General features: G+C 39.4%; 1 protein-coding gene across 2 annotated transcripts in view; it reads right to left on the bottom strand.

Annotated features, from left to right (window-relative positions):
* FLT3 (fms related receptor tyrosine kinase 3) overlaps positions 1–17,673 on the bottom strand; it is a 37,447-nt gene that overhangs the window by 6,464 nt on the left and 13,310 nt on the right. For both annotated transcript variants that reach the window (XM_054066893.1, XM_054066901.1), the window contains exons 3-12: positions 16,086–16,288; positions 15,215–15,330; positions 12,847–12,964; positions 11,861–11,997; positions 11,099–11,238; positions 10,864–11,017; positions 6,653–6,818; positions 3,282–3,388; positions 2,087–2,198; positions 430–611 (exon numbers count right to left, since the gene is read on the bottom strand). In XM_054066893.1, coding sequence (XP_053922868.1) covers positions 430–611; positions 2,087–2,198; positions 3,282–3,388; positions 6,653–6,818; positions 10,864–11,017; positions 11,099–11,238; positions 11,861–11,997; positions 12,847–12,964; positions 15,215–15,330; positions 16,086–16,288 — 1,435 coding nt within the window. The remainder of the gene's footprint in view (positions 1–429; positions 612–2,086; positions 2,199–3,281; positions 3,389–6,652; positions 6,819–10,863; positions 11,018–11,098; positions 11,239–11,860; positions 11,998–12,846; positions 12,965–15,214; positions 15,331–16,085; positions 16,289–17,673) is intronic.

A 17,673-nucleotide genomic window follows, 5' to 3' on the forward strand; every position in this document is an offset into this window, starting at 1 on the left:
GTTCCCAAACCACTTAGCCTTCTGCCATTTGCCTACAGAAATTTAAAAAGGTCTCTCCCCTAGTATTTGCTCCTGTTTCCCAGACAGGGACTGTCCCTTGAATGGGTCTGTTAGCTCAGTCATGCCCATCAGCTACCAAAGCTGATGTCTCCAGGTTTCAGGTAGGGATTACCAAGAAGAAACAAAGAAGTAGACCCCAACATTGCCATGGCTTCATCCTGCACCTCCTATTGTGAAATTTCTACTTTCTGAGCTTTTGGGATGAGTGTCTCACTCACCCACCTTTTCCCACACTGTATACACACAGTGCTTGTGCTTTACCTGCAATGCCGTTGCAGGGTCAGTTGTTTAGCCAGATTAAAAATACTCTAAGTTCTACCATGCTAATTTAATTGAGAAAACATGTGCTAAAGCACTTGGTTATGGTACCTGGCAGGTTAACGAAACTCTTTTTAGCGCAGGCTGAACCAGCAGAATTATTTGCACAGCACTCAAGAGAGAAGGTGGTTGTTGTCTCCTTTACATCTAAAGCACTGCTTGAAATCCACGACCCCAAGGATCTCCGCTCTGGCAAGAAGCTGTGAATCCCCTCAGTGATTTCTTCTGTGCAGCTGAAAAAGGAAGCAGACCAGTTTTGATTTTTGGCTTAGAGTGGCATTTTCCAAGGGAAAAGGTAGGATGTTTCAAAACATGTCTTATGTCTGTAGTGGAAGGGAAAGAAGGAGTAAGAAGTTGTTTGTTATTTGTCACTGTTAGAATGAGGCTTCAGAGCAGTTGCCAGTCTTATTTTTTTGTGATGGACATGGCAGGATCAGCAGGAGTGAACTGTCTCCCTACCCCCCTACACTGGGCTCACTCCCACTCTCCACCGTTGCCCTGGTAGGGCACCTGCACCCCCTGATCTCCAGGACCTCCACCAGTTTCACAGCTGACACGAATCCCCCTCTACTGCATCTATTCCCACAGGTTTCTCCTCTACCTCAAACACTCAAACCACTGAGCAACTCCAAATGAGCAGCTACTAAAACAATAAATGCGAAATGAACCCACAGTAGAAGTTCTGTTTCCCTGAAGATACATTATTTCAACCACGAAGTTTCTCTCACTCAAAGTGGAGAGCAACCACACTGTATTAATGACTTATTTAAGACCTGATATGTAGAAAAAGGGAATGTTAAGTGAAAGGAAACCCATACACATATAATTTTGATTTTTAGCTTTTCTATCATTCATCAACTTATTAACTAATTTACTGTCTTCGTCAGTAAGTGAGTGAGTAAATAAATAAATAAAATTTATTCAACTCTACACTGAGTACTAACTTCCACATGTGGAATTTCCCAAAAAAAGAATTATCACAACATTTTCTTTCCAGAAGGATGTTTTAAGGAGTGTTTTAAACTCACTAGCCGGACGTTTTTTTTCCTCTTTCGTTTCTGCACATACAGATTGATGTCAGAAGGACTTTTTGAGAGGCATGGATGAGAAAATGGTCTAAATAATTCTATCTAGTTAAAATACTTAGAGCTTTATCCACAGTCTTCCAGAATGTAATTTGACCTAGCACTGTTCTCCACTGTGGGATTATTAATTCTTTGGCATATCTAAAATAAAAACTGCAGAGGTCATAAAACAATTAAAAGCTGTTTCAGCATCTCTTGAAATTTTAGAGCCTGACTCATTATCCTAAATAAACAAAGGAAATGGAAACACTCTCACTAACTTTACTGGAAATCTCTCAGTGACTTTACTGCCTATTTGGTAGAATACACTGTAACAGCTGTACTAACCAAAGCTTAACCAATGAATCAAGCCCACATTAACCATTATATTCCCAAGATGTCCTGTAAGTTTGACTGGCCAAGAGAAAAACTTAGATTGGACTTTGTAAGTGCCTGTTTGTTTAAATGGAAAACTTTCCCTAGTTTTGGTGATCCAGTTCCTCTGGAGTGGGCCAATCTGTCCCCTTGTACAAATGGTCAAGGGTGCATTTTATGCTTAGTTTCTTACAGGCCAGTCTTCATTTAACCAAAGATAGCTTGGATGTGCTCTTTGCAATGAATAAGAAAGAGGGAAAATTATTTACTTGGATGAGTTCAGTTTGGGACAGTTCCTCCAAACCCAGGACGAGGCAGGGTAACTGACAGCGATGCAGGAGATCTGGTTGAACAACGACTGCATCGTTACTGCAGGCTTTCCTGCAACAAGACAATACAAGAGAGCTCCTGTGAGCACATTAGTGACCAAAACCTTTACATTTATGTGGCAATGCTACATCTGCTGAGAGAAAGATTTATTTCTGTGTTTTCAAAATAACCCACCCACATGCCACTGTGAGAGTGCAGCTCTCGGTGCTTCTCCTTCCTCTAGTCCCATGCCTTGGTTCTGTGGGATGGCAGTGTGGGCAAGGCACACATCAAAACAGTGATGTGAAATTAGAAGTCTTGATTTCTGCTTTTCTGACTCGGAACAATTGTTTGGCTCTGGAAGTCCCCTGGTGCCCCAGTTCTGAGTGTCAGGCTCATACAAAATGTGCACAGAGCATCCATGTATAAATAATCTATAATAAATAAAGGTCCTTAACCTAGAGCAAGGGTGAGACACTGCACTTACGTGATGGAATTGAGATAATGGAGAGCATCAGGCAAGACTGTGTTTGTGTAAATCGTGGGGAGGGGTGTAGGAGGCAGTGCAGACCTAAGACATGTGTCACATACCAAAGGGTCTCCAGACTAACTTCATGAACTCACAAATGCCATTAGGAAAAAATATAATGACAGAAAAACATCATAGAGAGCTAACACCTAATGAGGATTAGTGTTCCCTCTCACTGTGTATCTCATGTGGTCTCTACAGCACTCACAGATTCTGTCTCTGTAGAGTTAGAATACAGTCACCGTATTTTACAAAGCTCCTAGGCTTTGTGGTTTTCTTCAGTAGTATTATTTTTCTCAATGTATGACTAATTTCTCATATTTTGTCCTCTCTGGTTATGGCAGACTGAAGGGGAAGAGAAAACAATTAATAACTTTCTCTGTTCTTCATCCCTGATCAACACAAGAAACACAACCAACAAGCAGCTGTTATCATTCTCTGACCCAATGCCTGGATTTCAGTAGTCTGGTATCACATTTTTGCTCTATGCTTCTCAATTTTTAACAGTAAATCTATGTAAATGAAATGGGGAGTACCAAGGGAAAAGTAACACATTAGCCCCATTTACACCAGTGGCAAAATCCCAGACTTTGACATATCTTTACAGGGATAGTTTTCTCACTTACTTCTCACATACAGAGTGAATTCTTTTGTTGTGACTGCATCATCATTTTCGGCATAAAATATGTATATCCCAGACTGGTGCTGATGGTTACAGAACCTTGATGAAAAGCTGTGGAGCAAAAAAAAGAAGGGAAAATGACAAAAGACCACCCTGAAAAATATTTTAAATGTAGTCAAGACTCATATACAAGTTTGAAACAATTCAGCAACTTCTAATGAAGAATCCAGACTATAATATCTTTTATTAGAGAATAGAAACCCCAGAATGTAACTGTTTTGATAAGAGGATTATTTTTTCCTGCAGTACTGATTTAATTATGCAAATTTCCTGGTAATTCCTGGAGTGCATGTGGGCTCTCAGGTCACGATTGTGTTACAATCCATTGGAAGACAGGGTGTATAACACATCGAAGCATAGATGCTAAGACCAACACAGGACCAAACTTGCTACTTTCCAGAGGATTTTAATGGAAATTTCTAGCTGATATAATAAACAGTATTAGGAAGTACCAATGACAGGTAGGATCATACAAGACAAACCTCTCCAAATGGAGACAGAAACTCAGAAATGAGATAATCGTCAGAAGTTCATTATCAGTGAGACAAATCACCAGCCATCAAGGGGCTTTTAAAAATTAGATCCCTTTAAGCTGCCTCAAAATGGATACTAAATGCAGGTGAAACCACAAATGATTTGTTGCTTTTGAAATCCTATATTTGAAGGATTAAATCCTAATAAAATAATGACATCAGTTAATGTAATTGAAAAAGAGTCTTTTTGATATCTGAAAATAGAAGACGATGCAAGATAAAAATTATAAATTTAGCAGAGGTCATCTTTTGTGCAAGAAAACATATTTGCTCTTAGGAGGGAAGTGAAAATCAGCAGTGTGCTTAAACAAAGAGACAACAAAAGCAGGTAGAAAATGGAAATTCTGAAGGAATCTGAAAATATGTAAAGGCAGTGACAGAAGAGATGAATCCTTGAGATTTGAAATTAAAAGCTAGACAATGGGACAGAATTAATTAATAAAATTTAATATGCTCTATAATCAGGAGAACAATTTGATAAGAAAATGGCATAAATAAAAAAAAAGAAAAACAGGAAATGAAAAAGGATATGAAAGGAATAAAGTAGAAGTGTTGGGAGAGGGGATTACACAGAATTCAACTAAAATATGCTAAGTTAGGCTCACACTATGTTAAAATACTTTATGACCTTTTTTGTTTTGTTTCAAGAAATCTTCTGCTTTAAAACCACACTGAAATCTGTGGTGCTACAGCTTGTAGGCAGAATCTTCTGACCTCCTCGCCCCTTGCTGCTTGTGCCTTACTTCAAACTGAATGAAATATCTACCCCTACGCTTCTTCCTTAGGTGAGATGTGTCTATCCAATGCTAGTATTCAACCCAGACTGGATAGCTGTGGGGGATGTTTGTACAGAAGAATGTACGTTTCAGATGAAATAATAATGAACTTCATGTATTTTCCCTCAGCTGTATTTTTCCATAAAATAAACAGAGCAAATGCAAAGTATAACTACCTAAAATTATTTAAAAAAAAAAAAATTAATCAACATCATAGTCATACAGTGGCTGAGTTGTCTGTCTGAAGCAGTCTTCAGACCAAGCTCCAGAGATGCTTGGGGCTATGAGGTGGCTGTGGCCATGGTCAGTGTAGGACTGCTGCAAGGACGCAGGGTGAAATTTTCCCTGTCTGGCAGGTGGTGATCAGTGCTCAACAACCACCGTTTCTGTGCTGCTCAGGCTATCTGCAGTGACTCATAAATCCCAGGCCACCAGCAGCAACTACACCTTAGCGATTAATGAGGGTTACCTAAGCTATTTCAAGAGTTCTCAAAACTGTTATTGTTGGCCCAGTCTGCAGCACCTTCTTCTTAACTGGATTGAATTTACACCAGCTGTCAATCATCCAAGCAAAACTGACTCCTACTCTTGCAAGCTGTGAGAAGAAGTCCATACCAGCTGCAAAATAAATCAACTCAGCGTTATCAGTTAGAGGGAGGGACCTACTGGACAAGGATGAGTAAATGCTCATAGCCATCCCCTGGGACCTCATTTCCAAAATCAGTTTGACCACAAAGAACAGATCTGCCTATCCCATGTCAGACATTGCAGATTAGTCACCAACACCCACCCAAGGCTATCAAAGTTTGCTGATAACCCTCACTTTATCAGCAGGGACAGAGTTCCTGTGGCCACTGCCAGGAGATGACAATTTACTAATCTGAACTGAGATGTCTCTGAACTTTGTGAAGGTATGGCTCTAATACACCATCTGATGCAGATGAAAAGGGTAGTCTGTTGCAAAGATCACTTGACAAGCTAGCAGATAAAATCGAGTGTACGAAAATACTAAGGAAAGAAATAATAAAAAATGTAATCAAGGTTGTGATACAGTTTTGTGCAGATGCCTCAGAGAGGATTTAAGAAAGTGAGAAGAATTCAGTACAGGCATATGAACTACCTAGGACCTTCTTGGTTTTAAAATTAAAACTTAAAAAGATCAGCTTGGCTTTATTTTCACTGAGGTGAACAAGAGCTGTTACCTTGAAAGCCATGGGACTATTCTGAAAGAAATGCTGAAGGAAATTAGATAATGTTATCAAGAAGTTAGAAAGCCTAGGGAATGGAGAAAACATTAGCCTTAAGCAGGATTCATGCCAGAACTTCATTGTAGGAAATAACAGAAAAGGTAGATAACTAGCAGGTTTATTCAAAACATGTTTTGAAGCAGTGGAAGAATACATGACCTGGCTAATGAGCAGAACGGTATGTTTCTGTGGTACAGGCAGAGCCGAACAGATCTAATGGTGGCCTGGGAAACTATGAGGCCCTGGATTTGATTTGAGCATTTTGAAAGACACAGGGAACATCATCAAGAGGAGCGTGTCAAAGATGATCAGAGGGCTGGAGAACCTCTCCTACAAAGACAGTCTGAGGAAGCTGGTGTTGTTCAGCCTAGAGAAGAGAAGGTTCTAGTAAGACTATAGCAGCCTTCCTGTACCTATAGGAGGCCTACAAGAAACCTGGAGAGCAACTTTTTACAAGGGCGTGTAGTGATATGACAAGGGAGAATGGCTTTAAACTGAAAGAGGGTAGATTTTGACTAGATAGAAGGAAGAAATTCTTCACAATGAGGGTGTTGAGGAACAGGTTGCCCGGAGGAGTTGTGGATGTTCCTCCCCTAGAAGTGTTTAAGGTGAGGCTGGATTGAGCTTTGAGCAATCTGGTCTAGTGGAAACCATGGCAGGAGGGTTGGAACTGGATGATCTTTAAGGTTCCTTCCAACTCAAACCTTTCTATGATTCTATGATAAAGAGGAAACATTGTGAAATTATACCAAAATATACCTGCGTCCATCCACACTGTAACTTTGCTTACATGGGAAAGTCTTTCGGAAAAACAGCCACACGCATCTAACTGGTGGATATGCTGTAAAGTTAACCTCAAAGCAAAACTCCTCCTCACCAATTTCAAAATCTTCTTTAGAGTTGGTTATGTTTATAAATCCTTTTTCTGAAAAAACAAATAAAATATTGATATTATATTACAAATGATGGACTGCTTAATGAAGGTATTTTACCATCTCTGTTTTTCATTTTGGTTATCACAAGCAAAAAAAAGCACTATGTTACATCACAAAAGGCCTCCTGTTAATCAAAAGAAAATAATGCTTCAAAACAGTATTGAAATGATCTCACTGTGTTCAGCTGCAGACAGATGATCTGAGCCTGCTAAAGCTGCATATTTGGTTAGATCAGAGCCCTTCCAAAATGGTCCAGCATTTCTCCCCCATCTCCTGCACAGAACCACAGGGGCAACAACACTATTACGTTTTGTTTTAGGTGGGTGTTCCAGGTGTCAACAGCTGCACCTCCTGGCTTTCCTCCAACAGGGAATGAAAACAGATGGCACCACCATCAGTTGTTTCTCCTTCCTTGTAATGAGCTGAAGATTTTGCATGCGAGTCTTGAAGCTGTTCCTTTATTTCTCCATCTAAATTAGGCATATTTTATGCAAGACAACAGCAATATGAAAAAACGTTTTGAAGACTTGTCCTGCTCAGGTGGGATTAATTTCACCTAATGGAGCTGTCTGAAGTTCAGTGACCCACATACTTGTTTGAACTTCTGATACACACAGTGGAACGAGAAAGGCACGTTCAAATACATTCCATCTTAAACCAGAAGATAACAAAAAATGTACTGAAGTGTTCTCTAGAAATATCTGTCACTTGACACTGACAGATGAAAAAAACTAAGCCATTGCTGGGGTTAGATGTCTCACGATGTCTCATGAATCCCACCCAAAGACACTGAATGGCAGAAATAGGTGGGAGGGTGCTGTCCTAAAGTCATCAGCGGGGCTAGAATCAGGTCTGTAAAAATCATGGAATCACATACATTGGAAGAGAACTCCAGAGATGTCTAGTTCAGCTCCTGCTCAGAGCAGGTCGAACTAGATGAGGTTGCTTGCAACCATGTCCATTTGAGTGTGGGTATCTCCAAGGAATTAGACTCTACAGTCTCTGGAAACTTGTTTAATCAGCCACATTGTGAAAAATAGCACTGTGGAAATACTGCTGGACTGATTTTTTCCTTTTGAGTGTTTTTCTTGTGGTTGTAATCCCATATTCCGCTTGGTGTGTTTTACCTCTATCTAGCTTACTGGTTTAAAAAGTGTTATCTGGAAATTCTAGGATAAACTACAAAAATGTCAGAACTTTAAAATAGGAAGCAATTCCTTTCATGACTGTTCTCCTACTTTCTGATATTAAAGGCTTATTAGCTTTATAAATCGGACCTTCATCCTCTGAATGATCTTCTGGACCTCATTCTTCCAGGGACAAGGTCATCTGAGTGCTCTGTTAACAAGACAACCTGCCAAGAGTAATGGATTTCTTCAGAGTGCACACAAGGACCTTGGAGCAGGGTATGCCATTTCTCTGGAAAACAACTCAGAAAAAGTAGCTTTTTTCCCGAAGGAGAAAGAAAATAACACATTATTGCTTGGCTTATCATTTTGGGGCAGATTTAAGTGTGTTTCTGCCAGAGAAACAGTGAACATGAGGTGAGATGAAATTCTTGAAACTGGAATCAAAGCTTTCAAAATCTCTGTATTTATCATATTTGTTTATTTGTTTCTTTAAACCTAACACATGTTGCAAAACAGCTTGCATATTCCTGAAGCAAAATTGCGTAGTGCTAAAAATTCTTATAGCACCAGTGGAAATTGAGCATAAGAAATGCAGAAACAAAGAGACTTGCAGCTGCAGTTCTTGGCATGATCTCTGTTATGCTTTAAAGTGGTCCAGTCACCCTGCCTGACCTGACCAGCCACACAAGATGGGATAAGCTGGTGAATTATCAATGAGCAAAAGGTAAACCAGAACTTACTGGCTACATTAGATTAGACCACCCATCAATGTAGTTATGATAACTAGGGTCCCCAGGCAATGCAATATGTGTCAACAAAATCAGTTTTCTATTGGTAAAGTTACATCACGTCCATTCTTAGCGTAGCTATAGTTGCCGACTCATGCACAGTGATGATTTAAAGGAAGGACACGTATCATTTCAGAAACTGCAGCTCTATTCCATGGACAACTGAGTGAAATTGGTATCTATATCACTGCCAAAATGGAACCTGGGATGCTAGCACAAATTCACACCGACAATGGTTGTCATTATTACAGTAAGCTAAAGGCTGGGGAGGATCATAAGCGCAGGATATCCCTGTATAACCTGTTACAGATGTGTGCCAACATCCACGCACTTTAGTTCACCGTGTAAGAAACAAACGGATTTTTTCATCAGCAAAGCCAATGAGCCCTCAGAAATTTTGTTGGTGTAAGGGGTGTTAAGAAGGGTACAGACAGTCATCACAGCTTGGCATACCCCCATCAAACAATAGCCCCCTCAGACATACAGTCTTCCAGTGACAAATGTCCCCTGTTAATGCGACTCATACTCATACCTGATAGTTCATGGATCCAAGAAACCACTATTTCTGAAATGCGCACTAGCGCCAAGAAAGAAGAGGATCTTTCCCTTCCTCTAAGTTACCCCCCTCACCCCTGTCTTCCTTTTTACTAATAAGATGTGAGTAGAAAAAGTGCCCAGGTATCATACTTGGTTATTGTAAATAATGACAGAACTTCCTGCTCAGTGGTAGGCAGAAGCTGAAAAGAGGATATTGTACTGGGAAAGTAATTTTGAAAGGGACCGGGTAAGTGTTCTCACTTCCTACCATTTCTAGCTTAGGTGTTGTAAACTGGGAGCAACTACATCGAGGGTCAAATGGGTGGTAGGTGTTTCTGAGAGCCGTGTTCTCAGGGCTCTAAGACTCCAACTCCAGGCATGCCAGTCAGAAGACTACTCCCAGTGCCTATTTCAGCAGCATGGTCCTATCTACAGGTTTCCTTTTTATGCCTTATTTCCAGACTTATTCCTATTTGCATATCATTTCCATCTGAGAAACAAGGTTTGCCACTGAGGCTGTTCTGGACTAAATTCAACACTGCTGGCTTTTAAATCAACATGTTGCTTAAATACAATGAAGTTTCCTTTGATATGCTTTCACTTTTGTAAGTTTTCAGGCCTTGTATGGCTTGGTGTTAGGAGGATGGCTCCTTTCAGTGCCTGGTGCAACATCACTTCTGCAGGGGTTTGCCAGCTCTGTCAGCATTCATTACTCACCATCTCTCTGGGCTTACATCCTCTCTTAACACAGAAGTTTTTATTACTTTTCTGCTACTTGTTCCACAGCTCTTGGAGCTAAAATTCTTCCCCAAATATACTTTGCCATAAGAAAACCTGGCAAATTCAAACGGTCAATTGTGGATCACTCCCCAACCATAACAGAAAATGCTGCTTCTCATTTGTTCTGGGTTTTGAGTGGGATAGCCCACCATCAAAAGCCTTCCAACTCTTTGTTTCCTTCCTGGCAAACCCAGGTCAGGCTTTGTGGAGATTTTCTATCCCTTTTTTTTCTGTGTAACAGCAATAAGTACCTGAAAGGACCATACAAAACAGCAGAACAGAGGACATGAGAACCTTTACCTTACCTCCCAGCCTCTAAAGTGCAGCAAAAGTGGGATGGAGGTGCCTTACATGAGTGAAGGGAGGTGGAGTAAGTGGTGAGAAGGAGGCTGAGGTCATGGCTGCAGCTTGTAAAAACCCATACTGGAGTCGCAGTAGGACATTTCTTCCTCATATTAGTTGAAACCAGTCACTAGATGTTCCAGACCATGTGGACATGAAGTCATGTAGATTATACCTCTAACCAGTGCCATTTCATTTCACTTCTAAAAGCACCGTATTTTAATTAATGGGAATTATTTGAAAAGCAATATAAAGTAAAGGGTAATTATCTCCGGGCACCAGAAGACTCAGTTCAGATTAATCTCTGGCTTTCTTGGACTACCAGAAAGTGCCAGCAGACTTTTTCCTTAGAAAAGGAACTATAAACATGAGCTGCATACCTGCAAACAAAGAACCGCTGCATGGAAAACAAAGGAAAAGAACCAGCAGAAGGACAAGAATAACACTGGAAGAATTACCTAAAACTGTAACCAAAGCAGTTTGATTTGGATGAACTGTAGAAGAACAGGTATAATGCCCACTATTGCTTCTTTCTGCCACTGAAGTGAATGCATACTGGGTCCGAATTGCTGAGCCATTTGGTTGATATTCTAATCCTTCAAACTGGTGGTCCTAGTTTTAAACAGAGATTCCCATTTAATCAGTTGATAGTATCAAATATTACCTATTTTAAAACATGTCTTGCCCTCTTACCTTCTCAATTTCTTTGTTTTCAAAAGATAATTTTATTCCAAATTTATAATTATGGTAAACAGCTCTGCATCTGATCAGCAATGGTTCCCCGACTTTAAGGAGTAATTCAGGTAAAGGCGCTGCTCGTCTTTCATTTAAATCTACAAAATCAAAACATAGCCATTGGAGTAACTATCACTTTGCCTGGAAAAATGCTCAGTTAGATCAACATTTTTTCCTCAAAGGCTGTATAGACATCTATTATTATATTGTAATGATAATTAGAATTCAGGAAAATTACTCATCAATCATGAAATTAATGATTAATGAGCAATTTGATGGATTTAGATGTCTTAAACCAAATTTTGTCATAATTTACAAGATGTCTATAGAGCACAGTTCTGCACAGAGCTTAGCTCTGATCAGGTTTAATTAAAAAAACAGACAGATTAACCTGAATTTAATCAAGTTATGGTTATTTATAAATTTATACATTTAAGAACATTTTGAGGAGCACTTTACAGTAACACAGTCCTAAAGCACACAGACAAAGACAGTAGATGCTTAGAAAATGTAGAAGGACACGACATTTTTTAGATAGCACAAATAGTTATTGAAATTCAGGTTTTAAACATGAGACAGGGCAATCGTATTCACTGCTAAATTTGTTCCACTGAATACAAACAAGTAATTTTAGCCCAGAAAGCTTACTCAGATAAGAAGTGCAACTAACTTTAGCAGCAGGATCCAGCTCGTGGTAAGCAAACCTTAGAGGGAAGTTACCTATTGTAAAGAGGCTTGTACATTCTCTGCCCAGGTCATTAACTGCACAGCACCATATATACGTTTGAAATGATTCCTGGTGTACCTTCTGTATGCCATCTATCTCCCTGTTTTCTTCATGCATTTTATCAGGGCAACTGCAATTGCAATGACAATTATTCATTGATTCATTTGGTTAATCTCAAGCAAATAAATCTGATAAATCTCGAAGCCATGAGAATATGAAAACAATAGTGGGAAAACTGGATTCTACATAGCTGAATAAAAAGGAAGCAGGAAAGGTGAAGATAAGAAAATAAACATTTCACAGCCTAGGTAGAAATATGAGCTGAAATGACCTGAATATGTTCAGACTGTCCCATAGACAGGTAATGCTGTGACTGAAATCTGGAGAAGAGTGAAATTATTGAGGTTGAGCTTTCACACATCTCTCAATTCCTAGTGGTGGGAGCGGCTGCAAATCCAGTGGCCATTACGAGACCCAGGTCTCAAATGATCACACTGCAGAGAAAGGCATTACAGATAAAATTAACGTTACATATTAATAGAATGGAAAAAAATCAGCTTGGAAAATTATGATCCTGCGTAACATCTTCCTAGATGTAATGCATTTGTATTTAAAAAAAAAAAGGTGAAAAACTGGAGGGAAATAATATAACTTCAATTTGCTCAAAATACTAAATCTGGAACATTTTTTTTCAAGCAAAGAGCTGAAAGTTTCCAACAGAGCACAACAGGCAAAATTTCTAGGAAAAATATGTTGCAGCACTTCAAAAGTGGATTATGCGGACACAGTTTTTCAACCAGCACAAGGGAGTACAACCTAGTAGAGCCCATCTTCAAAAATTCTGACCCAAAAGCTCTCTCCTTCAGTTACCTCCCCAGCTCCCTATGCACACTAAGCAGTACAAAGCCTGCCCCTTCTCCTTTAGAAGATGGTAAACCTTCAGTCTAGAGATTTCACATGCATATAAGCATACGCATACCTCTTTTCAGGTGTTTTGCAAAATATCCACTCCACAGAGGGCTGGGGATAGCTCTCAGATATACACTCGATAGCATCTGAATTTTCCCTTTTCCTGAAATAAGGTTTGCCTGGTTTCTCTGTTAAAAATCATGCAAATATTTAGGAATGCAGAAATAATTTGGAAACACTGTTCAGCTTATTTCACAGTACGTAAAGTTATAAAGCTGTAATTTCTTTCAGGATGTTTCAAACGCTGAGGGAATAGAACACGATTCTGCCCTAGGGGTATTGTGGGTTGGTCTCTGAGCTTTTCAGTCTTGATTGCTAAATGCACAGCTTCCCCCGTATCAAAGGCCTGCATCTATACACCAGAGGATAATCCTGAGCCTGATACTGAAATGCGTTAATTTGCTGTGCTTGCTATTCGTTTTGCTGGGAAGGAGCACAGATACCATCCCAAGCCGATGGCCTTCGATGGAGTATCTGTTGAGAATACAAAGTCTCTACACAAAATGGAATCATTGCACACTACTCAGTCAGATCAGATACACAAAGGGAAAAAAATGGGTGATAATGACTTTTGCTAACTGGCAGATTTCTCTATCCTATATTTGTAACCCAGGGAGAAAAGGTTCCTAGACAACTTCCAGTCCTCTGAAACCATCAGGCGCAGACTTGGACTGAGCACAGAAATTTAGTATATTAAAACTGCTACAGATTTCACTCAAAATGAAAACACTGGATCTGGTTTTAGGTCATCTTAAAATGAAATTATAGCTTCCACACAGAAAAGAGACATTTTCTTTAAAGTCATATTTTCATTGCCTGCAAGGTAACATACTAAGGTGAAACTAATACTTCTGGCTTTTTAATTTCTTTCTTCATTTATGTCTTACATGCCAGGTCTAGAAGGCTTTTCTCACCCATAGAGATTCACATCTCAGCTGAAGGGTTCACATCTAGCCTGGAGAATATTATTAGAAATGTAATTATGATATTAGATTCACAGGAGCAAGGAGAATGTAATCTAAGCAATTGATACCGAAAAGATCTTTGTCATGATTGTTTCGAACTGCTCTTTCTTGCACATGTAATAACATTTTTTTACCTCTAAACCCTAATTGATATAGTAGAGAAAATAATTTTTAATTAAAGACTTAATACCCTGTCACCTCAATGAAGTTGTTAAAATTATACTTTAGATGTTCAATAGGCCTTCAAGTAAATCACGGAAGGCCAGAGGTAACACTTATGACATCTGAGGGAGAAAAAAATCAAACAGAGGAAATACGTTTAAAATAAATGAAGAAGGAATAATAAAAAAAAAAAGTTGATTAGTTACAGTTTATTAAAAACAAAGCAAGAAATGATGCATATTATTACACCTGTCTCTAGAAGGGTTTGGTCCTAAATTTTACAGTCTTAGCTGTTTGGATTGATGTTTTGCTTTTTCTTTGAAATTTATTTTCATATTTCTTTTATTTTTTTAATTTTATCTTTAAGTTTGGCCCTTTCCAGACAAAATAATATGGTATTTCACTTCTTTTAAAAAAACAGACATGTCAATGGGAGTCCTTTTTTTTTCAGGTGTTCTTGGACACCTCCACTTAGAAAAAGAAGCTTGAACTTTGTTGCAACAGTTGCCTTTGCATCAAAGATGTTTCTTGTGTGGCCCTTGAGAAGATTCAACCTACTTTGCTCCCAAAGTGAGCCTTTCAAAAAGTTGCACCTCGCATGCTTTCTGTCAAGAGCATTTAACAGCAGTTAAAAGTGCTGAGCAGCTGCAGTAGCAATGCATTTTAACTTAAAACCCAATAAACAAATAAAGGCTGGCACCTTGTCTTCCCCCTTCCCTCAGTTGTGTCTCTTGTTGCCCACAGAATTGCTAAAGGAAAAGCTGTGTGGGAAGTGCAGAGACCCAGTGGAAGGCATAGGCGGAGAAGTGGCTGAGTGGATCAAAACATGACTTTGGAGAGACCAGAGAAAGAAAAGGGACATTCTGATCTGGTCCAGATAACAGCCCAGCAGGCGATACCAAAAATAAACAGGTTAAATGCAAACAAATTTAGCCCACAACCTTTGAGAGCACACAAAAACTATCTTTGATTTGTCCCTCTTGGCACAGAGGGGAATCTCTCATCGGGGAGAAGAGGACTGCACTGCATTTACACCTTTATTTGTTCATTTGCATGGTTTATTGACAGTGAAACCTGACTCTGACACAGTCTGTGGTTTTGACGTCAGTCTCTGAAGACAGTCCTGAGTCCCATGCAAACCTAGGAAGACACTTGAAACGCCATTCATCAGACTCATTGCTGTGACTGACCTTGAGCCTCTCCCCTTCAACATATAGAGGGACTGACCCCTTTCATCTGAGATATACTTACTTCGGATGAGAACAGTCATAACTACTGTGTAACTGCCAGTTTTACTTATGACTGAGAGGGTGTATTTTCCAGCTTGGGTTTCCTTTATTTGGGAAAAAGCCAAAGACGTAACATACCTATAAAATAAAAAATAAAGTTGTATTTGTTATCTAGAAGGTGATATGTAGCAGACATAACAAAATGTTAGCTCTTGCAAAGCCATTTCAGAGATATTAGTATTCATTATTTGCGTAGTGTCCTTCAATCTGAACTGTTTTCCATCCTACACAGGCAGCACATAGGAATTTAGAACCACAGATGCCCAGGCACACACTTAACATTGAGCATTAGGAAGGATGGACTTCCCAAGCTTAGGATAGCTGAGGAGGTCCACAGGGAAATGCTTTACCTACAATCCCATCCCACACATTTTGCAGGGGGAGGCAATAATCCAGCCTCAGGTTCCAGCCCAGGTCTGGCTGTGGGAATGAGCGTGCTGTATCTGGTGCTCTTCCCGTTCTGCAGTGTGACACTAACAAGTCCCATATTCTCCATGCCTCAGTTTCTTTGACTACAAGATCATGGTATTTGTGTCACATGAGCACATCAAATCTTAAATTGCTCAAGGTCAGAAAGTCCCTGGAGCCCCCATGCACAATGCTATACAAATGAAAAGAACAATCTGATTTCAAACTATGCTTGACTTTAAGAGTCATATGTGTCTAAATGATAATTAGCAATGTGCTGCTGGGTGACAAAAGTTAGGAAAGATTAGAGAATTTATAAAGATAATGCATAACAGGAAATCAAATGCAAATACAGTCACAGAAAGTATTCCATTTGCATCCTAAAATAAACAATCTCTTAAAGATCCTTTAATCCCTTGACTTACTGATTCTCCGAGTTCAATGAAGGTTTACAAGCTTTGCTGTCTTTAAATAACCAAAAGCACGAAATGATGTCTGAAATGTTCATTATCACTCTTAATTCAATATCTTCAAACACATTAACTTCTACATTTTTAGTTGGCTCATAGATGTTCTCTCTTCCCTGAGAATTCAAATAACACTCAAGATCTTCCAAAACATTAGAAGTCTGCAAAGCAAGAGGACAGATTGTTGTTAGCAATTAGCTTTATTTGGTTTGGTTTTTTTTGGCATTCAAATATTTTAGAAGGATGCTCTTCTGGAAAAGCTTTCATAAATTAATAATGCCTTATAACACCAAAATACGAATAAAAATCATACTGAAACAACACATTCATCATACCTTCATTTTGTTTGGGTTAGGTTTTTTTTTTTTTCATTTCTATTGTCAAATGCATTAATAAATATATTGAATTCTATGGCATGAGGAAACACTATAGGATTCCTGTTGAATTAGTTAATTCTGTCCTTCAGACAGACATCACAGAACAATTTTAGCCAGAAACAGGGTAATTTCCCTTAGTGATATAGGCTATTCTTTACTCTCATTTTTGTTTCCTTCCATGTAGAACCAGAGGAAGACTGTAAGACAACCTTTCTGCTTGTGACCACAAGGCAAAGGCAGGGCCAGAATGATTGTTTTTTAGCAATCCACTGCTTCTTATTGCAGGATCTGGCCAGGCTGCTCCTTGGCGGTTGTACTAGGTAGAAGACATTTGGCCTGGGTGCATTCAGGCCTTTCATTTCCTCACTATTAGGTAGAACTAAAGGAGAATTGCAAACAGAAAGAGAATATTTCACAGTCATTCTGAAAGACGCCAATGGATTAATGAGTCTCTAAGCTTAGCTGCAGCTAAAGGTGGCATTCATTTGAAGAGTAGCCATAAATGTCTCCTTTACCTTGGTCAGTGACATTTGTTTGATGTAAGTTTATGAAAGGACAAAGTTCATCGCATCTTCTGCCTTATCCTGTGGTTGGCCCCTTGTTTCTTATTCCTTGCTCCTTCTACATCCCTTCCCTTGACCTGAGAAGTATCTAGAGATAACAGCCGTATTCTCCTTTGTCTGATAGAAGGACAGCATAGCTTTGACTGGTATACCTTCTTTCATTATCGGAATTACTGATCTTTTTGCCCAGGAATGAGAAAGGTTTCATAAGACTGTCTTGAAACAAGAATCCTCAGGAAATATTTAAATTGCAGCTCTTGACTTCTTTATAATCTATTTATACCACCTCTGTCATTTCAAGACTTTGAGTCAGAAGAGAAGTAAAAATTTCATATTTGATTCCCTACCCAGCTTTGGCAGGTTTGGCATGTCAGTCAAAGGCAGAGATGCATGGGCTTTGGTGGTAGGAGCAGAGGGCTATGCAGCTTCCCCACCAGTCCCAGCAGCCGTGGTACACACACACGTGGCATGGGTTCCACTGTGCTGTGTCTGGCCACTGGTTCACATCACAGCCTCATCCATTCCCTTAATGCCACATAGTTTTTTACATCGATACAGTTCCAGCAATATTTGGCAATATTCAGGCGTGCTGATGTGAGACAGTAT

Source organism: Cuculus canorus, chromosome 1, assembly GCF_017976375.1.
Source record: "Cuculus canorus isolate bCucCan1 chromosome 1, bCucCan1.pri, whole genome shotgun sequence".
NCBI classification, from domain to species: Eukaryota; Metazoa; Chordata; class Aves; order Cuculiformes; family Cuculidae; genus Cuculus; species Cuculus canorus.